This window comes from Budorcas taxicolor, chromosome 5 (assembly GCF_023091745.1).
Source record: "Budorcas taxicolor isolate Tak-1 chromosome 5, Takin1.1, whole genome shotgun sequence".
Taxonomy (NCBI): domain Eukaryota; kingdom Metazoa; phylum Chordata; class Mammalia; order Artiodactyla; family Bovidae; genus Budorcas; species Budorcas taxicolor.
In genome coordinates this window covers 111,467,456-111,494,609 of record NC_068914.1, presented here as the reverse complement: position 1 = coordinate 111,494,609, position 27,154 = coordinate 111,467,456, and the positions used below count along the sequence as shown (strand labels likewise).

The 27,154-nt window shown below is 41.0% G+C and overlaps 1 protein-coding gene across 1 annotated transcript; it reads right to left on the bottom strand.

Moving 5' to 3' along the window:
* Nucleotides 1-1,428: 1,428 nt before the first annotated feature.
* Nucleotides 1,429-20,117, bottom strand: HSP90B1 (heat shock protein 90 beta family member 1). Its single transcript, XM_052639644.1, has 18 exons — nucleotides 19,969-20,117; nucleotides 18,888-18,990; nucleotides 18,059-18,200; nucleotides 17,182-17,298; nucleotides 15,795-16,126; nucleotides 10,669-10,780; nucleotides 10,326-10,445; nucleotides 8,839-8,955; nucleotides 6,699-6,836; nucleotides 6,532-6,609; nucleotides 6,334-6,399; nucleotides 5,762-6,031; nucleotides 5,249-5,494; nucleotides 4,619-4,755; nucleotides 3,208-3,286; nucleotides 2,965-3,120; nucleotides 2,568-2,690; nucleotides 1,429-1,732 (listed from the first exon to the last, which is right to left on the bottom strand). The coding sequence occupies exons 1-18, from the start codon at nucleotides 20,015-20,017 to the stop codon at nucleotides 1,703-1,705; spliced, it is 2,415 nt and encodes an 804-aa protein (XP_052495604.1). The 5' UTR covers nucleotides 20,018-20,117; the 3' UTR covers nucleotides 1,429-1,702.
* Nucleotides 20,118-27,154: the final 7,037 nt, after the last annotated feature.

The window sequence follows — 27,154 nt, the reverse complement described above, 5'->3', positions numbered from 1 at the left end:
CAAAATCACTGAAGCTGGTGACTGCAGCCATGAAATTAAAAGACGCTTACTCCTTGGAAGGAAAGTTATGACCAACCTAGATAGCATATTCCAAAGCAGACATTACTTTGTCAACAAATGTCTGTCTAGTCAAGGCTATGGTTTTTCCAGTAGTCATGTATGGATGTGAGAGTTGGACTGTGAAGAAAGCTGAGTGCCACAGAACTGATGCTTTTGAACTGTGGTGTTGGAGAAGACTCTTGAGAGTCCCTTGGAGTGCAAGATCCAACTAGTCCATTCTGAAGATCAGCCCTGGGATTTCTTTGGAAGGAATGATGCTAAAGCTGAAACTCCAGTACTCTGGCCACCTGATGCAAAGAGTTGACTCATTGGAAAAGACTCTGATGCTGGGAGGGATTGGGGGCAGGAGAAGGGGAAGGCAGAGGATGAGATGGCTGGATGGCATCACTGACTCGATGGATGTGAGTCTGAGTGAACTCTGGGAGTTGGTGATGGACAGGGAAGCCTGGCATGCTGCAATTCATGGGGTCGCAAAGAATCGGACACAACTGAGCAACTGAACTGATAATACAAATGACATTGACCATGTGTGCTTAGTGAGAGGTATTTCTAGGGTTTGGATTCTTTTGGAGTAAGTTTAGATTTATAGGAAAACTGCCAAGACAGCAGAGTTCCCAAATCCCTCTCCATTTCCGTGAATGCCCTCATGTAACATGACCATGGTACAGATCACACATGCCAGAACTAGGTCTGATTCTGGATTTCCCCAGCTTTCATCCATCCAGGTTACTATGACATTTAGTTGCCATGTCTCCTTAGTCTCCTCCTGCGAGGCTTCTTTCCTTGGTTTTGACCTTAAAAAGTTCGGAGTACTTCTCACATATTCTAGGTTAGGCTGTTTTTGAAGATAACCAGAGGTGAAGTACCCTCCTTCACACGTCAGTGGGTACATGGCATCACTGGCTGATAGGAAATCACTTGGTTATTAGGGTAGCATCTGCTGAGGTGCTCTGCTCTAGCGTTACTGTTTCCCGCTTCCCATGCTCTAGAAGACAGTCATTAAATCCAGCCTACCTTCAAAAAGGAAAAGATTCAGCTCCACTTCCTGTAAGGGGGAGCATCTACATGTACTGTTTGGAATTCTGTAAAGAGTATGTCCCTTCTTTCTATGAGTGATTTTTAAGAGTAATTTTAAAAGCCACTTTTTTTAAGTATGCATTACTTTTCTAAGAAGAAAACTCAGGACATAGGATCTAAGAACTACTTTATTTTGTATCTATATGAGAAGATGGATGTTCACTACTTGTATCATTTCCTGATGTACGTAAGTCAAGACATTATGCTGTATATCACCAAAAAACTGGAAGAAAAATCAACTATCAGGGAGCTCTACACAATTAATTATAAAAAGACAAGCAAGACATTGGATATTTGGGACCTTTTTTATTTTTATACACATGACAAGATTTTACACCAAGAATAGTCAGTTAAATAGTACAAATTTACATTCATGAGGAATGTTAAAAAAAATTCAACTAAAAAACCCACTTCTTCCTGTGACCACAATCCCAACATTTTACAGTGCGGAGGAGAAGGGGGCTGAGGGCGTAGGGGAGGGGGACACATCCAAAACAAGTCTCTCCCAAAAGAAATAAACTTCACATTCCCTCTCCACACAGGATCCAAATGGCAAGGGTATAATTTACAGTTCATCTTTTTCAGCTGTAGATTTCTGTGAAAACAGAAAAATCAGAATACATTAAAAACTAGCACAACAAACCTTTGCTCACTGAAGGTTCATGTATGGAAAAAATGGAAACAGATCCAGCCTGTTTCCATTATCTGATCTATAGGCTAGAATCTCAGCTTGCTAATCTGCAAAATAACCTAGAATCCAATAAGATCAATAGTCCCTGAACAATCAAAAATTTTAAATAGATTAATGTTACTGTAAGGCAGAAGCAAGTGGCAAAGAACACGGAAGCACCGTGGACTAAGGAGTAATCTGCTTAAAAACACCTCAAGAATGGATGGCCTGGGCTTCCCCAGTGGTTCAGGAATAAAGAATCCATTTGCCAATGCAGGAGACACGGGTTTGATTCCTGAGCTGGGAGTATCCCACATGCCACAGAGCAGCTGAGCCCCAACTGTTGAGTCTGTGCTTTGGAGCCCAGAAGCCCTAGCTACTGAGCCCATGTGCTGCAACTACTGAAGCCCCTGCTCTGCAACAAGAGGAGCCACTGTGATGAGGTGAGTAAGCGCCTGCTCTCCACAGCTAGAGACAGTCTGCACAGCAGCAAAACCCCAGCACAGCCAATAAAAAGATTAAATAAAGTTGCAGCTGCCAGTCCCTGCCTCCCTAGGCTCCTTCCCTGTTCAAAAATAGAAAGAATGGATGGCTAAACTAAGGAAGTAAAGGCAGTGGGGAGGATCAAAATACACACTTTAAATAAAAAAGTGATTTGTCCCAGCTTTTTACTTTGGTATTAGATGCCTGTTTCCTGACTCTGGCCATAGCTCTGACTTTGAAGAACTACAGATGCAAGGCCCCTCTTGGCTTGCTCTACCTCTGCTGTTTCTTGCTCTTCCTCATCTGTCCCTGCGTCCATCTCTTCCTCTTCGTCCTGCTCTGTGTCTTCTGCGGTGTCCTCTGCTGTTTCCTCAGGTTCTTCTTCGGGTTCTTCTTCAACCTAAGGGCAGCATTTATGAGCCCATCAATGCATCCAACACCTTGGCTCTGTGTTCATTTTGTTCATTTAAATGTGTAAGATCATAATTAACTTCATTTCGGTTAATTCTGTTAACTACAAAACTATAGAGGAAACCCTATAATTAGAGTTAACAGTCACACTAACAAAGGGAGACAGGCAAGAAAAGAAAATGGATACAAAAGGGGAAATTCTCATTCATTTTTGGCACAGTGCCTGATACCGGGACTCAAACATTCAGTAAGTTACATCAAACCTTTGCATCAGGGTCGATGTTTAAGCTGAGGCGAAGCATTCTTTCTATTCTGTCTCCATATGCTTTAGTGTCTGGTAAAAGATACCCTGACCGCAGTGTTGCTGTTTCAAACAGAACTACAGCAAGATCCAAAACAGTTTTGTCATCTTCATCTTCCTGAAATGAAAGGAGTCACCCACTTTATTAATACTAAAGCGTCCAAAGAAGTCAAATTAAAAGGAGTAAGGCCGTGATATTGCTCACCTTAACTCTTCGAAGCATGTCTCTAATCAGTGGGTGTCTGGGGTTAATTTCAAATGTTTTCTTCTGGCTGGCATAATAACTGTTACAGAGTAAAAATGAACGTTAACGAATATATCAAATTTGAGGGTCCATACATTTCCCATATTCTAGTATAACATATAATTACAGATAACTTTTTAAAAATCAAGACATGCTTATATATTGTTAAATCACGCTTTCCCTTTTAAAGGGCAATGTACATGGTTAGATCAAATAGTACAATAAAGAACTACTTTATTTACTAATGAATCCCAAGTGCCTTTTGATGAGTGGATGAACTGATTTAATGTCCTGTTCATCCCCTCTTAATGTATTCACTATCATAACTGCAGCTGTCTCCCCAGAGTTCTGGAACAGAACAGGCTCTGGGTGTTGCTCAAGTAACACCTTCTCCATGATGCCTCAACCAATATGGTTCCAAGAAAAATGGCATCTTTTCACTAAGCTTGGCGGCAATACATTTTGGGTGTACCTTCATCATTGTTAGCGTCCTAGCTGTCCTCCATGACTGCCCTCCTTCCTACAGCTGCAGGCTGAGGACAGAAGGAACCCTTCTCCCTACATCTTGGCATACCTATCATACACACAGGACTTACAGAATTATGCCTTGATTTCTCTATCCTGACTAGTCTGAACATTGCAAAAGAGAGTAGTGATGTTTACTGTAGAGCATCAGTATATAGACACATTAGGTGCTCAAATGTTTATTGGACAGAATTATGACAATGTAAGCTACACTTAGGAGAAGAATCCTTAAGCTATGCTTGGGGAAAAAAAGTGTGACAATAGGTAGCTAGTAAGAAGATAGTCCAGGTAGAAGAGAGAATAAAAGCAAGGAAGAAATCATTTTCAAAACTATTGTTGTTACATTCAAATATTAACCTGAAATACGTATTTCTTAAAAATAGAGGGTACCAAAGACCTAGTGTACCTCCAGTACTTGGTCCTTGAGTTCAATTGCTGGTTGTGCATCTCCTACCCTGTATTTAGTGGAGACTACTACTTGGGGGTAGAAGGGGTAATTAAAAAGGATTTAACTCATTTAAGAAATGTAACTGTCATTAACTTCATCTTTAACTATTATTTGAAAATGTAAAGGCAGTCCAGATACTAGGCCAAGCAGAAAATCTAATGCTGAAAGACATTATATGTAACAGATAAGAAAATTTCCATCTATATATAAAATACTAAATATAAACCACAAGTGCAAAACCTTTTCTTTAGTAATCTAATCATATTGTCAACTTCTCTATAATGGAGGGTGGTAGACACTTAAAACCCATTAGTTCTTTGTGTAGAAGCTGTGTTATCTTCTAATGGGAGGCTGGGCGAGAGCTTACATCCTGGCAGGGTCTTCCCTGAGGATGCTTACTTGGTTGAGATGTCCTTGCCTGTCTGGTATGCCTGGGCTTTCATGATCCTTTCCATGTTGCCAGACCACCCGTACTGGCTGGCTACCAGAGCACATGGAGATTCTGTCAGGCGCTGAGACACCACAGCCTTCTCGATCTTTGGAGGAGAAAGCGAAAGTTAGTTATCTCTAAATATCAACAGTAAAGGTCGTCAAGTAATTGAATTTCAACTCCTTAAGGACTCATCACTTAAGATCACAAACAGGCAGATCAGAAAAGTACCTCTCATTCAGATTCTTAGGAAAACTATCATTTCATAACTGAATTTCTTAGTCACAAATACTTAAACACAAACTTTCAAAAACAAAAACTTAAGTTTAACCTGTAAAATTTTAAGCTATTGTAAAAACAATATTAAATTATGAAAAACTTTCAGTTACAAAGGAAAAAAAAGTACCTACATACAGAATAATCACATATCCCTGTAATTCTTCAGTTCAATTTTAAGCTTGTCCTCCCAATAAAGTAACAGTATTAAGTGTTCTGTATAACTTTTAATGACTACAAAAGTAACCAGTTACAAAGTTTAATTTGCTAACAAAACAATACACAGATGCTAAAATTTTCAGTGTTTCTAATTTCTAGAATACCTTGTCCTTGAGGGCTTTATCTTTCATCCAGTTTAGCAGAGGCTCAAATTCTTTCTCAACTGCTTCACGACTCTCCTTACTTTTCTCACTTTCATCAAACTTCACTCCTTCTTTGGCAACATTCTGGAACCTCTTCCCATCGAACTCGGGAAGAGCCTGAATGCAGTATTCGTCCACAGGTTCTGTGAGATAAATCACTTCATAGCCCTTTTTCAGAAGTCGCTCAACAAAGGGAGAAGATTCGGCCTACAAAATTGAAAGAAATAACACAAATTTCCAGTTTGGCCTTAGTATGTTTTCGTCATCCAAGTAGGTACGTTTATAGAGTACCAACAATCCCGTTTTATGGGTGGGGAATTAAGGGATGCAGAGAATACAAGTGACTTTTTTCCTGTCAGTGACTGACCAGGTCTCAGAACTCTTTCATTTTACAAATTTTCCTTTCTCTCTCTCTCAAGAGTTGGCTATACATCAATCCCTAGCTACATAGCAGACCAGTCGAAGTTTTCTCACCTCTTTCCTGCTGGCCCCAGCCATGAAGTAGATTTTGTCCTGCTTCTCCTTCATTCTTTCCACATACTGGTCTAGACTAGTCATGTCACTTGGATGATGAGAAGATTGGAATCTAAGAAGTTTGGCAAGACGTGTTCGATTTGAGTGATCTTCTATCACACCAAGCTTGATGTTGGTACCAAATTCTTTCCAAAAAGTATCATTGTATTTTTCATCAGCAATCTTTTTAATCATGTCCAGAGTTTTACGGACAAGCTTCTTTCTAATCACCTAAACAAAACGATAGAATAACTCATTAGAGAACTTCACCACAAACTTTTGAGAACCTACACTATGTAAGGTAGCAGGGGAGTAGTGGAGAAAGATACAAAGACACTGGTATTTATCAAGGGGGCAGGGGATGGCCAAGTATTCCTGTGTCAGACTGAATGGAAACTTAAGTTGTCAGTGGCAACAGTTACAAGATTGCTTTCATGTTTATATTCTAACTTTAGACCAGATGGTACATATACATGGGTGCTCACTGGACAGCTCTTTCAACTTCTATGTTTGAACATTTTTAAGGCATTCACCTTAAGCAGTTTATGTTGCTGAAGAGTCTCACGGGAAACATTCAAGGGGAGATCATCCGAGTCCACCTGCAGACAGCAAAAGTTCAGCGGGCAATACAAACATCAGAGAAAAACAAAACCAACCAACCCACCAAAAAAACCCCACTTTCAGACCCCCACTCTACTCCCCTCTTCCCCGAATAACCTCCAGATACTTACAACACCCTTGACAAAATTCAGGTACTTGGGCATCATATCATGGAAATCGTCTGTGATGAATACTCGGCGCACATACAGCTAAAGTGGAGACCAAAAAAACCAAAGGTCACTTTCTGGAAATCATGCTTCCAAATTTTAAACTCAGTTTGTACTATTTAAAAACTCACCTTAATGTAATCGCTCTTCTTGGATCCATATTCATCAAACAGACCACGTGGGGCAGATGTGGGTACGAATAAAATTGACTTGAAGGTAACTTCCCCTTCAGCAGTAAAGTGGATATATGCCATGGGGTCATCGCTTTCCTAGAAAGTTGGTATCTTGGTCATTCAAAAGGCACAAGGAAAAGGCAGTGCAAAGTAAGCAACATAGGGTGTGGTACACGTGCAGTTTAACAGTCAACTAACAAAAAAGTTCCTTTACCAAAAAAGTGAAGGGGAGAGGAAGGCAAAGAGGGAAGAAGAAACAGTTAAGACTGCACTTCTAACTGGCTGGACACGGCTATTCTGATGTGGCTGTCAATAACATTTCTCTATTGCCTACCCCTGGGAAGGATGGCTGAGTCTAGGTTCTACACACGTGTGAGGATACGGCAGGAAAACCACCATCCTGTCTAAATGACAAAATGACATAAGAAATTTCATGAGTGTACTGTTCAACTAAAAAAGTACTCAGCAACAGATTTCTCCCAAGAAACTTGGACTGCAGCAGTGGATCCTAGAGGTATGTAAAGACAGAAGATTCCTGTATTATCCATACTGAGCACCTGAAATGTAGCTAGTCCACACTGAGATGTGTTGGTCAGTGTAAGACATACATCAGACTTTGATAATGTAGCACCAACAAATATCCCACAAAAAAACCCAATCAAACAAAAAACCAAAAAGGATCAATTTTTTGTATTGATTACCTGTTGAAATACTATTGGATATACTGGGTTAAAAAATATATATACTATTAAAAGTTAACTTGGCCTGTTTCAATTTTTTTTTAATGTAGCCTCTAAAAGACTTATAATCACACAGTGCTCACATATTTCTAATATAGCTGTTAAGATGAAAGTACCTCTATATACGCTAGGATTTTAGGTTACATGAGAATGAAAAAGGAGGCAGAAGCAAGGGAAAGTTTTTAGAGGTAAAGCTTAAAGAGTAGTTGGATGTTATCTTAAGGGAAACAAAGGTTAAGTAACAAATCAGCAGATGGAATAAAGAATAAAGAACAATCAGAGTCCATTAGTGAGATCTAGACCAGGGGTTGGCAAACTCTGGTTGCCACTCACAAGAAATTTCATCAGGACACAACCTCATCATATACTGTCTATGGCTGCTTTCAAACTACGGATAGGAGAGTTCTGACATGTCACAGATCCTATAGTTCATGAGCTGAAAATATTTACTAGCTGACTCTTTAATTAAAGGTCTGCTGATTCCTGATCTAGGCTAAAAATATAGATTAGAGAACCCCGAGAAGGAGCTGGAGCCTGAATCTACAACAGTGGTTAACACTGCATGAAGGACACAGTTTTCTCTAGCCATGCTAAGTTCATTAAATTGTTCTATTTGTACAAAATGCTGTTTGAGAAAACATTAACTTAAAACCATCTTGGTCAAAGCTAGTTTTAGATTCTAACAGTTATAAGAAATGATCAGTTAAAAAAAAAAAAAGGCAGGGCAACAGATTTAGTCATCATTTCTAGGCATGGCCTCAAAATAAATGTTTGACGTTGTAAACAAGCCTTTAAGATTATGGTAAAAGCCATTCAATAGCATGATTTTATGCCTTATAGGTTCTGTAGTGGAAATCAAGCATCTACTGACGTAGGTGGTTCTTAATCATTTTTGTAGCATAGACCCTTGGTGATCTAGTCTGCTGCTGCTGCTGCTGCTAGGTTGCTTCAGTCATGTCTGACTCTGTGCGACCCCCGAGACAGCGGCCCATCAGGCTCCCCCATCCCTGGGATTCTCCAGGCAAGAACACTGGAGTAGGCTGCCATTTCCTTCTCCAGTGCATGAAAGTGAAAAGTGAAAGTGAAGTCGCTCAGTCGTGTCCGACTCCTAGCGACCGCATGGACTGCAGCCTACCAGGCTCCTCCGTCCATGGGATTTTCCAGGCAAGAGTACTGGAGTGGGGTGCCAGTCTGGAAGCCTATAAATTTCATCTCAGAGTAAAGTTTTTAGTGCATAATATAAAACACACAGGATTAAAAAGGAAACTGGTTGTGCTGAAATAGTTATAAACCTGTTTTTAAACCTATTTTTGATATAGGGATGTTTTCTTATCACATTATTTTAAAATAACATTTACCTTTGAAAATGATTTATAGAAAGCTTTGTATTCATCCTCCTCTACTTCTTTCGATGGTCTCTGCCATATGGGTTTGATATCATTCATCAGTTCCCAATCCCAGACAGTTTTTTCGACCTGAAGTTACAGTATTTGATTAGTTTCTCCTAACAGGTACACCAATGGTATCAATAGTTACACTACAATAACTACAGCTTTAGAACATTTCAAAATAATATTAATATAGGGTATCTCTATTATAATATGGTTCCTGCCAAATGGATCAAAATTTTTTTTAAAGGGCTTCTCTGGTGGTCCAGTGGTTAAGAATCTGCCTTGCAATTCAAGGAACACTGGTTTGATCCTGGTCTGGGAAGATCCCACATGCCATGAAGTAACTAAGCCTGGGCTCCACAACTGAGACCCATAACAGCCAAATAAATAAATAAATATTTAAAAGTAAAAACAAAACAACAAAAAAATTTTTTAAGTATCTTCCTAAATATTTAAGACTGATATTTAATACAACAAAGGCAAATGGTTATCATAATAATTGGTAACAATCCAATTAAGATTTTTTTCAGTTATTTGTAACTAGCTAAAATGTTATTTCTTGAATATATGTTTTGAGATTACAAGGATATACATGTTATGTATTTCTATTTCATGATGTACAGAAATCCAACATCTTATATTTCTCAAAATTCACCATTACTTCTACCTACTCTGCTACCTGAACAGACCAGAGAATCAATTTAATAGTTCATATCTATGTGACAAAAGAAGATGCAAAAAGATTTCAAGATTTTAAAATTCAAAACTTATCATAAGCCACCAGTCCTGGGCAATATATAGAAGTCAGAGAACTATTCATAAAAATGATTTGCGTTTGCTACTTAAAATTTTCTAGGGAGAGAAAACACACACAAACAGCTTGGATTTTAAAAGCTGGGCCTGCAGACTCCTTGGAAAAATAAGATCATGAAGAACTGAAGCTTCCATCAGTCTGTGCATACCTGGGTTTCTGTGTTTTTTCTAACATAATCTAAAAAATATTTTCCACCTTTGTTCTCCCCCCTCCCCTGCCTCGGTTTTATCGAGATACAATTGAGATCATTACTATACGAGTTGCAGGTGTACAACATAAAGGTTTACATATATTGTGAAAATGATGACCATAGTAAGCTAACCTCCATCATCTCATATAGATGAGAATAAAAGAATAAACAATTTTAAGAAATGGACCAAAAGAAAAAAATCTCCTTATAATGAGAACTCTCAGGAATTAAGACTCTTGACAGCTTTTCCATACATCACAGGCCAGTGTTGGCTCCATCACACTATCTTACATCCCTAGTGCTCATTTATAACTGGAAGTCTGTATCTTTCGGCCACCTTCCTCGAACCCAAACCCCTCTCCTGCAACAAGAAATCTTACCCCTCTTCCTAGGAATCGGGTACCTTATAACCTAAACAATATTTTAAGTAGCAGGATGAACCGGGCTTACTTTTTTAGTTTTTGGTTTCTTTTCGTCTTCTTCTTCTTCTACTGCAGCTTCATCATCAGATTCTTCTTTATCTTCTTTTGCTGCTTCTTCCTCTTCGGCAGGTTCCTCAACCGTTTCAGTCTGTTTATGTAGAAAATAGAATGATGGTTAAGCTAATATTTCATAATTCTTGATTTTATTCTATAGGATATGAAACAAAATTACAGCTCAAAAAAATTGTCTTCAGTAAGAAAATACTGAGTATCCTGCATTAGAAGAACCACATTTAATCTTCATTATGTGTTAAATATTTAAATATGTCCAAGGTTATATAGATATATAAACTTTATTCATATAAATTTACCTTGCTGCTCCATACATAAATAGGAAAGTTTATGAACTGTGAATATTTTTTCACGAGGTTTTTAATTGTATCCAATTCAAGGTAATCAGATGCTTCTTCTTTTAAAACAAGGCTGCAAGGAAAATAAGACATTTAGAGACACGTCATTATTTAAAAGTTCTGATTATAAATTTGTGTAAATATTCATTTGACTATAATAGCCAACTGTGCATAACCCACAAAGTCCCCATTATTCATGTTAAGAACTCTTATCACCAATAAAGGTTTGTGAGCTAAATATACCAAATATGGGTATAGTAAAAGGCACTCCCTCCCTCATGTGGAAAACATTCTTCATTATAAGCAAAAAATGAAAAGGTTTCCAACCTCCTCAATGTGCTGGATTTTTTTTCATTTGAAGAACAGAAATCTTAAGCTAGCTGAAGGTGGGAAGTTGCTGTAATATTCTGGAGAAAAGTAGAATCATACACATTCTACTAGCTTCCCTAGAAATCAACTGATTACATACTGTAGACAGTTAACCCCTAATAAAAACACGTTCCTTAAGAAAAAGCTAGAGGGCATCTCTGATGGCTCCGCAGTAAAGAATTCACATGCCAACACAACAGTCATGGTTTTGATCCCTGATCCAGAAAGATCCCACATGCCGTGGAACAACTAAGCCTGTACATCACTACTATTGATCCGGTGCTCCAGAATCTGGGCGCTGCAACTACTGAGCCCACGTGCCCTAGAGCCCATGTTCTACAACAAGAGAAGCCACAGCAATGAGAAGCCCACGCACCATGACTAGTAGACCCTGTTCACCACAACTACAGAAAAGCCTGCGCAGCAACAAAGACCCAGCATAATCAAAAATAAATAAATGAATTTATTTTAAAATAATAGCTAGAACATTAATCTGAACTACTGTTTATTTGCACTAGACAAAACAGGAGCCACCCACCTGTTACATGTGATTATTTGTTAATAGTTAAAAGTCAGTTATAGTCAGTTATAGTCATAACAGTTAAAGTCAGTTCTTTAGTTAAATCGCCACATTCCAAGTCAACAGTCACATGTGGCAAGTGGCCATATTGGACAGAGTAGTGAACGACCATGTCTACCACAGAAAGTTCTATCAGGAACAGCACTGACTGAGATTATAATTATAGTACCGAAAACTGCAGCACTGCTTCCTCTTCTTCCTTACCACCCTTTCTGCAAACATCTCCACCCACCAAAAATAACAGCCACATCATACTCTCAAACACAGTGGGTAGCCCATATCTTGATATTTGTGCTCCCAATAAAAATGGAGAATAATAAAAAAAAAAAGGAGAATCCATGGTCCCCTCCTTGCCTCAAAAAGTGTATAGGAGTTTCCAGCAAGTACACAGTACGTGATGATACAGCCTAGTGAGGGGACTAAACCTCCGGTCTTGGAGTATACATACCTAGTGAGCCTAGGTTGGTACCAAGTTGTATCAGTTTTAGATGCGAATTGAAGCTGATGATTAGACATCTTAGTCAGGTATTCAAGAGGTAATTAGACATATAAGCCTAGAACCCAGTAGCAAGATCTAGACCAGGGGTTGGCAAACTCTGGTTGCCACTCACAAGAAATTTCATCAGGACACAACCTCATCATATACTGTCTATGACTGCTTTCAAACTATGGATAGGAGAGTTCTGACATGTTCATGAGCTGAAAATATTTACTAGCTGACCCTTTAATTAAAAGTCTGCTGACTCCTGATCTTGGCTAAAAATATAGATTAGAGAAGCCGAGAAGGAGCCAGAGTCTGAATCCATAACAGTGGTTAAGACTGCATGATGGACACAGGATATAGAGGGCTAAAACTGAACTTCTGAAGAAAAGAGACCATCAACATTTAAGAAACAGGCAAAGGAAATAAAAAAAAAAAATGCTGGATACTGAGTGGATTGTCTTAAGGAGTGAGCAGTAAAATGCAAATTCTGTAGAAAACACAAAAGAAAAACTCCAAAAAAAACAAGAGAGAGAAAGAGAAGCTATTGCTGGGGATCACAGCAACTAAAATAAGCCTGAATCCACTGGATTTAGCAACAAGGAATACTGGTAATTTATTTCCATGGAAAAGTGGTGGATAAAGTCAAAATACCATGGGCTGAGGCGGGAAGAGAAGGTGAAGTAGCAGCAAAGGCAAGTATGCTTTTTCGAAACACCCAACAGTAGGAAAGAAAACGAGAGCGCACGTGCCTGACAGCAGAACGGTGCATCACCTGCCTGCCCCCTCCTTCTCCTAGAGAGACTTCAATACATTTACACTTTGATGGCAAAGAGGAAGGTGTTCAGCAAAGGCTCACTTTAAAAGATGCACTAGTAATTAATTCTCTCATCTCTGAGGAGATGGCATGAGAGACAACAGATGAGAAGCAGTGACTAGCTTTAGGGAGAAATGTAGAATACGCCCTTCATGATAGGAGGAGGGGCAGAAGCCATTTTATGTTAGCATTTAAAAGATGCTGATTTCATGATCTCACTTATGCTTCATTAAATCTCCCCTAAGTGGTGGCTCATTAAGGGTAAGAACAGGAGTAGGGAGGAAACAATTGTCTGACAGCCTCTACTTTACTGGTCCAATATTAAGATGAAGTAACATGTAGGTAGGGTAAGATCTTGACCTTGCTACTTCTTTGCCTTTGCTCTTTTCCCTTTGGCCATTCTAGACCTTCAGTTCCTCAAATGTGTCTCTGAAACTGTCCAATGTGCAGTGCTTGCTGCCTAGAACGTCTGACCCTAACTCAAAACCATTTCAGAAAGACCTTCTGATAAGGGGGTTGTCCCTTAGCTTCCTTTCTGGCATTTGCCATTCTGAAATTATTTCATGTGTTTTCTTTCTTAGTTGAATGAGCCATGTGAAAGGAGGAACAGCCACTGTCTTACTCTCCTCTGTAGCCCTAAACTCTAGCAGTTAATAGACTGCTAATAGCAAGTTAATAGCAAGTATCCACTGAGTGAATTGGTGGGGTAGGCCTTGAAGAAAAAAGGCAATTTTGCCCAAGGAAAGGAGAACTTGTTGTAGAGTTTCATTTACTGACCAACCATCCATACTACTTCATGAAAACTGTCCTGATGACCCTTATCCATTCACACAAATATCTGCCAGTCACACATTAGCCACGGGGAATGGAGTATCAACAACATGTTTGCTCGTGTGGAACTTATATCTATACATCTCACCTGTCTCTTAGCAACATAAGACATGAACACCTCTTGGGACATCATTTTCTATCTTTCTAGTTAAGATGAACACCTCTTGGGACATCATTTTCTATCTTTCTAGTTAAGAGATGTGATTTACCTGTATTCTCCTACCCCTAACAGAGAGGGCACTTGGGTATAACCATCAGTGATGCCTCCTTAAGAGATCAGGATATGTGAATGTTAATAACAAAGGGAGGGAAAAGTAAGTTTAGAATGAAAAATTAGTAAAAATACTAAAATGCAGTTGTCAGTTTTTATTAAAGGAAAATTTGTGACAGTGAAGGCAAAAAATGTCTTCTGGGATGAAGAAAACGTTGAAATGATAAGATATGTTTGTTTCCGACCTGCATATTTAAAAATTAGTTATATTGAGACAATTTTAAACTGAATTAAGAAAAAAAGGAAAAAGCAGGGCTGTGGGCACATTTTCACTTGGCAGAACTGGGTAAGTCAACTGACTTCTAAATTGGAATTTCTTTCTCTCTATGATGAGAAAAAAAACAAAAGCAAGAAAGCTGTCCTGTCTCCTGTCTGCTTCACACTTCACAGTGCTGTAAGCACCGGGAGATACTGGGCCAAAGATCTGCCTTGTTTACGCCAACAATAGTTACTGGCTTGGGATTTCCCTGGAGGCCCAGTGATTAAGACTCCAAGCTTCTACTGCAGGGGATACGGGTTTGAACCCTGGTTGGGGGCAAGGAGGAAGAGGGGACGACAGAGGATGAGATGGCTGGATGGCATCACCGACTCGATGGATGTCAGTCTGAGTGAACTCCGGGAGTTGGTGATGGACAGGGAGGCCTGGAGTGCTGCGATTCATGGGGTCGCAGAGGGTCGGACACGACTGAGCGACTGAACTGAACCGGGGAACTCAGATCAGATCCCACACGCCTTGGGGCAACTAAGTAAGTAGAGAGCCCATGCACTGCAACAAGAGAAGCCCATGCATGGCAACCACTGAGCCCATGTGCTTGAGAGCCTATGCTCCACAATAAGAGAAGCCCTTGTAACTCAATGCAGTGACCCTGGCCCCACAAAGGTGGCGACTTAAATTCCACTTCAAATTCGATGACTTGTAACTCTCCTCAGTCATGTCTGACCCTTTGCAACCTCATGGACTGCAGCCTGCCTGGCTCCTCGGTCCATGGGATTCTCCAGGCAAGAATACTGGAATGGGTAGCCATTCCCTCTCCAGAGGATCTTTCCAACCCAGGGATTGAACAAGGGTCTCGGCATTGCAGGCAGATTCTTTACCATCTGAGCCACCAGGCAAGTTCTAACTATCCTCCAGTGAGATATTTTCTTCCAGACAATTTTCATTACTCTCTTTCAAGTCCTTTATCTGTACCTGTTCTCTCTAAACCGCCCCCAACCCTAGTTACAATCTTGAATATTTTCAACGGTTACCCAGGTTACTGAGAGTCTCTTCTCAACTGGCCCTGCCATCCTCCACACCACCTTCAGAAAACTTTAAAAACTTCATTACAATTTCAATGAGTAACTGCCACTGCCTGAAATGCATCCCTTGAATCTTGTCAACACATTCTATTGCCATGCCCTTATCCACAATTCTCCTCAGACTGCCACCACTTTTCTGAGTCCTGCTTCCCTGGAAAACGGATAAGCCACCTGGCTGAGTCCTCTGATGCGCCTTCAGCCGGAAGAGCTAACCCTTCCTACTAGATGCCCTCCATTGACAGCAGCCACCATAACTCTGGGTCTGGTTCTTACCAAGGTCTCAAAATACTTAACGTGATGAGAACTGGTCTCACATTCCTCATTTTTACAGGCAAAGAAATTAAGGCTCAGAATAGGTCATTGGCTCAGAGAGCTAGAATGGGAGAGTCCAGAGCCTGGCTATGGCTATTAATTCTCATTAGGAGTGAGTAATACTCACGTAATGGTTGTTCCCCGTCCGAGAGTGTTTCCTCTGGGGTCAGCGATTACAGAAAATTCATTGGAGTCAGACTCCCAGATGTGTTGAGTGTCATTGTTGTGTTTCGATGTGACAATAACTTTATCTGCCACAAGGAAGGCAGAATAGAAACCAACACCAAACTGACCGATCAGTTCTGACGTTGACTGGCCATCTTCTTGTGCCTCAGTCATTTTGTTTAAAAACTCACTTGTCCCAGACTTGGCTATGGTGCCAAGGTTTTTCACTAACTCCTCCCGGGTCATTCCTACACCAGTGTCTGTGACGTGGAGCAAGTTCTTCTCCTTATCACACTAAAACCAAGAACAAGACAATTACACTTGCTTAATACTCACAATATGGAAAGGAAATACTCAGCTATATGCTGAGAAGCTATCAGCTTTGAAGCACATCAATTCCAATACAGAAAAAAACCTGAACTCCTTCCCTCCTTCAGAAGTGTTTTATGGTCTTTTCAAAAAGCATACACCTTAAGTACAAACATCTTTCTTTACAGAGAAGAATTTTAAGTTTAGTGTATTTGATAAAGTATCGATCAGTGTAAGAGGGCAAGGACCAGTCTAAATGTCAATGGGCAGAGAGAGACCTAAACAGAACAAGTTATTTAAGGGAAAAAAAAAAAAAAAATCAAGAAAAATAAAATTTTATGTTTTCTCTATTTCACTGATAGAAAATAAAAGGATCTGAAACTTAAATGATTTCTGTCTTTTCTGTCTTTGTAATCTGTGGGAATCAATGTTCTTCACTAAATATTCCCAGCTCTCTGCCTTCCAGAAATATTACCAGAATGTATTTCCCTCACTGATAGTTGGTTAAGGCCATGTGACAAGTTCTGGCTAACGAGTTACAAGTGGGAATCAAAAGCATGGCTTTCAGGCTGGAGCCTTTAACTGGTGTGAGACCCACCAAGCTTTCTTTGCACCATGACAACCAGCTACACTACAGATGGCAGCTGCTCCATCAGCTTGTGTCCTAGGGTGAGGATGATGCAAAGCAGAGGCCCCAAGGCAGCCTGTGATTAATGACTTATGCCAGGGGTTGGCAAGTTTTTTCTGGAAAAGAACCAGAGAGTATCTTAGGCTTTGCAGGCCGTACGGTCTCTGTCAAAAGCAGTCACAGATATTTCACAAATGGGCATGGCTACGTTCCAATAAAATTTTATCTATAAAAACAGGCAGCAGGTTGGATTTGGCCCACAGGCCATATTTGACTAACCCCTGATTTAAGTCCCTGACAGTCTGGTAGTTAACTGTTACTGCCCCTAACCTAGTCTACCTTGACTGACAATGGATTCCCTATCTCTAAGAGTTCTTTCTTTAAAGAAACTTTAAAATTGTTCTAAGCTTACCTTAATTTTAACTGTCAACTCCTCATTTCCAGCAAGAGCATTTTCATCAGTCAGTGATATTAGTCTTATCTTATCTAAAGCATCAGAAGCATTTGAAATCAGTTCTCGCAGGAAAATCTAAATGGAAGCCAGATTAATACACACTTCGATTAGCCTCAAAATACATGACATCAAACTTAACGTCAAATTCATTTTTCCTCTGTACTCTGAAAAAACTCTAAGGACTAGACTTATTATGGTACAAGGGTGGCTTTACTCTCTTGGTAAAAGGAGATACAGTTCTTTACACAAAGAACTGGAACAACTATATGGAACACTTGAACTGGTTAGAGCAGTTACCACTCTATTTCCCTTCTTAGTGACCTTATTAATGTATTCAATACTTGAGGCTCAGTTTGTATGAATGTCCTTAAGACTCACAACTATTCAGCAGGCCATGAACACAACTGGAGGGGAAAGGGAGAAAGAAGGAAAAATGTCTCTCCCCCTTCCCACAAATACAAATAGGTATCTAGTAGCCATTCGTGCACATGCTGGGTCTTTAAACTTTGACAACTATTTGTTTGGAATTACTATCATGTAAGAATATTAACTATTGGCTTTCCTGGTAGTTCAGTGGTAAAGAAATCTGCCTCCAAGGCAGGAGTTACAGGTTTGATTCCTGGGTCAGGAAGATTCCCTGGAGAAGGAAATGGCAACCCACTCCAGCATTTTTGCCTGGGAAATCCCATGGACAGAGGAGCCTGGTAGGTCACCAAGAGTCACACATGGCTTAGGGACTACACAACTAAACAGCAACAAAGCACATTAACTGTGAAAGTCATCAAGTTAGCTCCCATACAGAAACAAAATAACATCATAACCACAGGCTGCTTACCTCTTTATTTTTATACAATGAATTGATGATGAGTTTCATCATTCTGTTAACTTCAGCTTGGAAGGCAAACTTTTCTGATTTCTCTCTGAGTTCTCTTATTTGGGATGCATTTAATCCATCCAACTGAATAGCTTCTTCCTCTCTGAGGAAAAAAATTTGATCAACTAATACTGCATTACTTAGTTCCTTCCAAAAATACAGCATCTGTGATGAAAGCACAATGGTCTTAAGGGTTGAAAGGGTAAAAAGGAAACCTTTATATTACCAGTCTACCATCTCACTATTATTTTTCCACAATGATAGGTTACTTTTAATACCAAGCTGGAAATACTCTATGCTTAAAACTGTCAGAAAAGTGAACCCAACTTTCCTCTGCTATAAAGCAAAGTCACACACATTTCTATTCCCCTCACATGGGACACATGCCGGGGAGACTGTGGCTTCTAAGGGTCTACAAAGTTTTAAGCCCTAAAAGGCTGAATGAAAACGTTGCTCAACAGACATAAATTTTTTAAATTACAAAGTGTACACACTTACTGAGTATACAACCAAAGTCTTTTTTAAGATCTTAGCAAGGCTATCCTGCTAGTATTCTGAAATAGTTATCAAAATAGTTTTCAAGGGGATTAATTCATCTTATTCTGACCAGTCATTCTTAGGGGTAAAGTCAGGAAATACTATGTATGCACACAGTTGCTACCCCTAAGGTCTTTATTTTTCACCTATTTAAATTCAGAGTACTTCTGGGCCTTTGGAGAAGAGATACAAAGAAGCTACTTCCTTCCAGGTTCCCAAGGGGTTATATATATAGCTTCAGAAGAACACAAACCTCTGTACTACTTCATCATCTGTCCTTGAGCCTTCTCTACTTTTACCCAGATCTTCTTCCACTGTCCCATCCACATTCACTTCATCGGCAGCCCGCACTGACCCTGAAGGAAGATTTAACATCAGAAAACTTTTCACACATCGTTGCTTCATGTACTTCTCATGAAGTGGCAAGATGGAACAGGGCCAGGATAGGGGTTGCAAAATTCACTTGGTAAATATTGGAGCCGGCGATGGAAGAACGGATCCACTGGTTTAAATAACCGATGTAAACCCAAGTCGGCATATTTCTTATTTCAGTTCAGACACTGAGGTACCTCAGGAGATGGAAGCGTCCATCACCTCTAAAAGGGTAGCCCCGGGATCCTTTATAAATACTGTTTAGCCGACTTGATACCAAGTCTTTTCTACATTCACACGTGTTGCGCGCAGGCCGAGACAAGGCCTCCAAATTGACCATGCCAAAACTTAGGCCTTCAATATCACAGGTCAGAAAGCAAAATGGGTTTGTGGAACCTCTAGCGAGGAGAACTGAAATTGGCCCCAGGGGCCTGAGAAAGGGAACATGATAAAGAGATTTTAGGACCTTAAGGAGCTAGAGTAAAAGTGAATCAAATCGCTGACACTGCCGGTCTGCTGCCCTAGGGCCCCACGCTCCAAGCCCAGCAGCTAAGAAAGGAAACGCGTTGGCGAGGAGACTAGGGGCTGGGGGGTGCCCTCAAACTCTGATGATCAAAGGTTGCGGCGTCTGACAAAAGTCCTCCGGAAAAGGCACAAGCGATGCTCTTGGGGGGCGCGAGCCCGAGGGAGGCCCCACCCCGAGGAAGCTGAGACTGCTAGGAGCGGATACCAGATCTTAAGGGATTTAAACGACTCCGGGCCCCTTTTATGCTTCCAGAAGGTGACAGAAAAGGAAATCCGCCAAACCTCTTTCGAGGAAGAGCGATGGACACCCCATCTGCTCAAACCCTAACCCTGTTATCCCCTCCTCCCAGGCTCAACGCCCCCAGAACCTTCGAGAAGAGGCCGCGCTTCGGGGGGGGGGGGCGTCCCGGGGTGCCCGCTCCTCCAGGATCACTCACCGAAGGTCAGCAGGACGCAGCAGAGGCCCAGCACCCACAGGACCCTCATGGCGCACGGCCGGTGAGTCTCAAGTCCCCTTTGAGCTCAGGAGCCGCCTCCGCCCCCCTCCTACGCCGGAGTTCCGAGGCTTACACCTCAAGCCGCGCGATCCGCCCACTACCCCCCGAGCAGGTCCGGCCGCTTTTCACCCCCACTTCTCGCGGGCGGGGGACGGGAAACACGAACCCACCAATCGTGCCGCACCACGCACCCGTTGTACCCAATGGGGACTCGTTGGGGGGACCGCAGTTCACCAATCGGAGCTGTCCAGGTGCGGTGCCCGATGCCCGAAGCGTGGCTCCTCCCGATTGGCCAGTCCTGGCCCCTTTTCTCCAATCAAATGGTTCCGCGGGCCCCTCTCACTCGGGACCGCCCCTTTGCTTGGGTTGTTCTGGCCTCTAAGGGAAACCGTCCAGTGAACGTCAGCGCAGAACTCATACCCACTTGCGGAGAGGTCGCGCGGAACCACTTCCGGATCCTAGAGAGCGTTTATTCCGTGACCAGGGGAAGCGGTAGCCATGGCAACGAGTTCCACCTTTTCCGTGTCCACGCGTGGGGTCACGTTAGGAATGATTCCAGAGCGACTTTTCACAGTCAGCTTTCTATTTGGCAGTGCTTCTCGGTAAAGAGACACACGTGAGAGTTTGGAAATACCCCGAAGCACTTTTCCATTCGAGTGATGAGGAACTACAGTTCCCAGCATGCAACGTACTAGAGAGGAAACTCCGTAGCGCCTGCTGGGAATCGTAGTCTTTGATCAGCTGCGTAGTTTGGCTCTTCCTTCTGCATTTCTCCTCCCGTGTCTTTGCAGGAACTCTGCGCCGCGTGTTTTGGAAGTTACCCCTCGTTCCCATTGCCGTAGAGGTCTGTACGTATTCCAGACTCTCCAGTGTACATCCTTTAGAAGCGGGCCTAGAAAGCCCCCAAGGCCTTGGCTGAGACCCCTCCGTGTTCTGGGGGGCGGCCTCTCTGAGTCTGGCCCCAGCCTCGTGCTCGTTCTCAAGCCTTTTCCGAATCTGCCTTCCTGTGCGTCACTTGGGCAGCCGGAATCCCTATTGCGTCTGCTCCTTTCACGGCCGGAATCCCAGGCCTCCAGATTCGATTTCCAGAAGAGAGTAGCGGGGCTCCCTCCACCTTCCCTTGAGGGAAATTGCGAGCAACTTTAATGCCCCGACTCCCCCATGAAGTTCAAAGGCGGTGACCCGGTGGTCCCAGAGTCCCTGCTGTAAGTCAGGTGGCGAGCATGGTAGTAAAGTCCAGTCTAGCACAAAAAAGAAGAAACACTTTCAGTTTGACGTGCAGGAGGATACACCTGCAGATCTTTGAAAGCAAAACCTGTGGGGCTGCAAATGAGAGAGGGAGTACAGCTTTGTAACTTCGTAGAAGTACGGAAAGACCAGGTGTCCCGTGTGAGGGAAGTCCCTCACCCTAAGCTTGCGCCTTGGAAAATATTTTCTCTGTCCCTTTAACCTAGTCTTTACATAACCCCCACCCTGACTCATACCCCAGTTTCTGACAAAAACACTGCCTTCCTTACTGCTTCCTACAGGGTAATTGAACTTCAAATTTGTTTTCAGATAATCATGCTAATTCCTGAAGGCAAGTTTTCAATGACAGGCTGTCATATTTATTTATAACTTCCCCTATTTAGGTTTGCCAGTCTTAAATCTGTGGTCAGCACTTACCCATTGTGGTGATGCTTCATTTACATCTGCCTAAATTACCTGTCTTTGTTGTTAGTAAGAAAAGTTTAGCTTACAAAGCTTTTGTCATGCTTCTGTGCGTTCATCTTTTTTTTTTAAGGGTATACTAGGGTATGAAGTACATTCAGAAATCTCAATATTTGCGTTTTTGTGTGTTTCAACTCTTATTTTTTGTTTTTAGAAAAAGCTGAGTGCCTTGACTTTTCTGCCTTTCATAACATTGCTTCACCTTTTTCTCTAGTTCTGAACAAGTAAGCAATCAGTTCTGAAATTGCAAACTCCATCTTAACTGGTCAGTGGTGGGTCACTTGTGCTGCACCTGGAGGAAACTGAGAATGAGATGGGCCCTCCAAAATAGATCCATTGCTTGTGGGCACATGTTTCTGCAAACAATGAATGCACAAGACAGAACACAAGACAGACTGGCGGAAAAAGATGGTTGGTTGTTGTCAGGCTCAACTCTGTCCCTTTAAGACATGATTCATGGCTGTGCACCCTGTCCAAGGGATGGGCAGCTTACCCTGTTTCCAGCCTCTCTGTTTCTCCCCTGTGGTCTCCACCTCTCCTGCCACTTGACCCATGATTGATCCTCAGGTCTTATCTTGGACTAGCTTCTCCAGAACTTACACTTCAGATTCTTATTAAGCTCCTGACCTTTGGATCTGAGTCCTTTCCTTCCTAATTTTAGTTTTTCCCTTTTGACAGTGTCCACGAATACTACTGGAAAGGCTACCATTGTTGTTTGTGTTATTGTTACTGTTGCTGTTGTTAAGCTTTTTCTTGAGCACAGTTAACTTCACTAGATAGCACATTCCTTTGTGGTTGAACTTGGGAGAGAAAAACCAGACAGGCACAGGGGTGTCATTAGGAACAATGGATAGCTCACCTGGTTGACAGGGGTCGTCTAGTGCTGAGTCAGGGAGAATGCAGACTGGGGAGATGAAGACACGATAGCAGGTGGCATCTGAGAGCACTGACGTGAGGAGCTGAGCTCCGGGGTGAATTTCTCAGTTCATTTTTTGGTTCACTCTTTCATTTATTAATTCAGCAATATTGGAGACCTGGTATGTCCCTAGGATTATGCAAAGTGCTGGCAGTATAAGGGAGAGCAATATAGATATGGTCTCTGTGCAGAACTTGAAGAAATATTCACATCATCAGTGCATGCATTTTATTTAAACTGAAGCAAAGATATAAGAGAATGCAAAAGAATGTGAGGGAATTTTGTGTTGATGGAAATGCTCTTGATCTTGATTTTCGTTGTGGTTGGAACTCATCAAACTGTAAACTTTGAAAAGAGTGAATTTCGTCATATGTAAATTATACCTCAATCCAAAAAACCCTAATTGCAACTATTAATTTAAAGAACAACAACAAAAAAATCTAAAACAAAGAACACTAAAACCCATTTCAGTAGGAAGCAGGAACCAGACAGAGATGCCCCCAGTTGTCAGTATTGTCCCACACTGTGTAAAAGTGTCTGAGACAAAAAAATGAAGTGGGCTTCCTGCGTAGCTCAGTCGGTAAAACGTCTGCCTGCAATGTGGGAGACCTGGGTTCAATTCCTGGGTTGGGATGGCAACCCACTCCAGGACTCTTTCTTGCCTGGAGAATCCCATAGACAGAGGAGCCTAGAGGGCTGCAATTCATAGTTAGCATTGATTTTAGAACAGTTGTGGGCTTTCACTTTAAAATTCCTTCCCACTGGTGAAATAATTGCCTGTCTGAAAATTCAAGAGGCCCTAGCTAGGGGGAAAATAAGCATCAATAGACTTACCGTAATCTTGCAGAAAACACAGAAATGGAAATTCTAACACCTTCATTCATATTAGAGACCAAAACCGTAAAATACTTAGGAATAAACTTGAAAGACATATCTTCAACATGAAGAAAACTGTAAAATCTTATTTAAAAATATAAAATGAATGGAGAAGTTGAATCTGGTGCCATACCCTATAGGGTATTATTGCTGTGTAACAAATTACCCCAAAACTGTAGTTTAAAGAAATAAACATGTATTATCTTGCACAGTATCTATTGTGGGGAATTTAGGAGTGCTTAGCTTGGTAGTCCTGATTCTGGGTCTCATGAAGCTGCAATCAAGATGTCAGCATCTGCTGCTGACATCAAAGGCTTGGCTGGGGCTGGAGAACCTGCTCCGTGATGACTCACTCACATATTTACCGGAGTTTTCAGTTCCTCACTGCTTGGCCCTCTCCCTTGGGCTGCTTGAGTGTGCTCACAGTATGGTAGCTGGCTTTCCCCAGAGTGAGTGATCCACATCAGAAACAAGGTAGGAGCTGTAATAACTCATAACTAACCTCAGAAATCACACACCGTCATTTCTACAATTAACTCTACTTAGTGAAAGAGGCGATTATGTAAAGAGGTGAATACCAGAGTCACTGGGGCCATGTTAGAAGCTGGTTGTTACCATACCCTAGCTGCAAGAGAAGCTGAGAAAGGTTCTAGCTGGCATCTTCAGCTTCTTTTGTGAGTAATGGGCTCATGAAAGGGAGGGGGGGCAAGAGCCAGAAGTGGGGATTTCCCCCCAAGTAGGAAGAGGATTCAGATGCTGCACAATGAGAAAGGATGATATGTATCCACTACATGTTTGAATAGACAAACAGAACAATGTAGGTAAAGAGAGAATCCAGAGATAGATTGTTTCAATTTAATACATGATAAAATAGATGTTTCAGTTTAGAGGAGAAAGGATGGTTTGTTTTATAAATGGTGCTGGCCTTGACTGGTTATCCATGTAAAGAAAAATAAAGTTGACTCCTATCTTATACCATATGAAGAAGAAATCCAGCTTAGGAGAAAATAAGAAAGGCTGTGAGTACGTAGTAGGAATGGGGGAGACCTCCTTAACTAAGATTGAGCATCCATTTTTAAAGGGGTCACAAAGAGTCTGCCACGACTTAGTGAGAAGAATTAAATTGAAATTAAATCCTTATAGACAAATAGAATAAATTCTTAAAATTGAAATGCTTGATAAAAATAAATGAGTTGTGTTTAAAGGATTTTGATACTGATAAATTACACTCTAGGAAAGCTGTGCCAGTTTACATTCCCACCAAATTATGTTTTAAGAATAAAAAGCTTTAAAAAAAGAAAAAGTGCAGCTTGGGGCTGTCAAACTAAAATTACTAAAGTTAGATGCTGTGATCATGAAGGGTGGGGGTGGGGCATGTTATTTATATATAGAAATTTCTAAGCCTAAGCATATTAAGAGAAATTTCTGGAAAAAATAAAAAGCAGAGGAAATTTTCACCAGTTTGTAAAGAGTCTCTTGCAGTGATAAATAGATTGATACTACTTTGAGGCTACTTTATCACAAAATTTGAAGTCAAACATTTCCTGTAGAGGTAATGTTAACACTGACAACAGCAGTAGGAATAGCAAACATTGACTGAGGACTTTATATATACCTTGCGGATTCTAAAATGTAAACTAAACGATGATTTGCTTAAGAAATCTGTTGGGAAGGCTGTTCCTTCCTTCCTTCCTTCCTCCATTCCCTCTCTCCCTCCCTCTTTGTCTCTTCATTTCTTTTTGGAAATAAGAACAGGGAATTTATTGAAGAGATGGTGAAGCAGTTCATAGAGTGGAAGGAAAAGCTAGACACCAGGCCTCAGGATCAACAGGACACCCAGGGCAGTAATGTTCATCTAGGGCACTGGAACAGGAGTCCTCAGCGCTTACTAGGGAATGTGCTTTCTTAATAAGTTCATCTTTGCGATGTTAAAAGAAAACAAATTGAAAAAAAATGTTTTATTGGGTGACTAGTATGCAGAGTCTCATTTAATCCTGCTATATCGGATGTGGTCATTGTTTTCAGACTCACAGCTGCAAGAGCTACCGTCAGAGTGAGATCTTGGGGGAGTTTATGTCACTCCAGAGCCCACACTCAACCTCTGTATCCCCAGCAATGTGGAAGGTGCCACTCTAATGCCACTTGCTGCTATCAAGTAGGCCAGGGACAGATATTAAATAGCTTTGGTTCTCTGGCGCAGTTGTTGGGCTCTTTCAGTTCTGTTTTAGTCTTCCTGATTATGCCAAGAGAAAGTCAGTTTGGTCCAAGTTTGTCTTAAATAGCTCTCTAATAAGCACATATTAGTCTACCTTTTCCATAAAAAGAGGAATGTATCTAATAGAATTTATTCAATGCTGTTTGCTATTAAAAATTTTTTTTAATTTTTTTATTTTGTATTGGGGTATAACCAGTTAACAATAATGTGATAGTTTCAAATGGACAGCGAAGGGACTCAGTCATACATATACATGTGTCCATTCTCCCCCAAACTCCCCACCCACACAGGCTGCCAGGTAAGACTGAGCAGAGTTCCCTGTGCTATACAGTAGATCTTTATTGGTTATGCATTTAAAATATAGCAGCACTGTTTGGTTTTTAAGGCATTATTTTTATGGCTACTATCTATGTGACGTGTGATAAGGGTTTTGCACTTTATAGTAATCATGAAAAGTTTGTAGTTAATTTTTTTTGCTTACATTGTTTTAAAGTAAAATAAAAAAAAATCATATCCTACTTTTATCTTTCTACTCCAAGATAACTTCTACTTCTGTCCACCTCCCCACTCCTGTCCCCATTAAGCCTCTATTTCTAAAAAAACTGGGAAGGTTCTTTTTTAGCAGTTGTGGAGTTATTAATATTATTACTTGGCCATACCACAGGGATCTTAGTTCCTTGACCAGGAATCAAATTTGGGCCATCTGCACTGGAAAGATGAAGTCTTAGCTACTGGACCACCAGGGAAGTCCTAGTTCTCTGATTTTTAAGGAATCAGCTCTATTTTTGGTCTAATTTATATAAAATGCACCCATTTTAAGTGGTCAGTTGGTAAGTTTTGATGAATGCCTACACCTAACTACCACTATGATTATGATAGAAAACATTGCCGGTGCCATAAAGAGTTCCCTTCCCAGTTATTTTCTCCTCACCCTCCACCAGGCAATTAATGGTCTATTTTATGTCACCATTTGCTGTTTTTTTTTTTTGCTTGCTTTTCTCTTTGACTCATGAGTTATTCAGAAATGTATTATTTAATTTCCAAAATTTGTCAGTTTTTCAGGTATCTTTCTGTCATCAGTTTCACATTTAATTCCATTGTGGTTAGAGAACAGATTTTATATGTATTTAGTTCTTTCAGATTTGTTAAGAGTATTGGTTTATGACCTTGGATGGTTTATAACCTAGGATGGACTTCAGCAAACTTATTGCTTAAAACATCAGATAGAAAATATTTCAGGCTTTGTGGGCCAAATAATCTTTATCATGACTACTCAGCTCTGCTGTTGTAATATTAAATACTATAAGTGAAAGTGGCTGAGTTCCAGTAAAATGTTCTTTATAAAAACAGGAAACAGGTAGGCTTTGGCCTTTAGGCTGCAGTTTGTTGAACTTTGGCCTAGAAGCTGG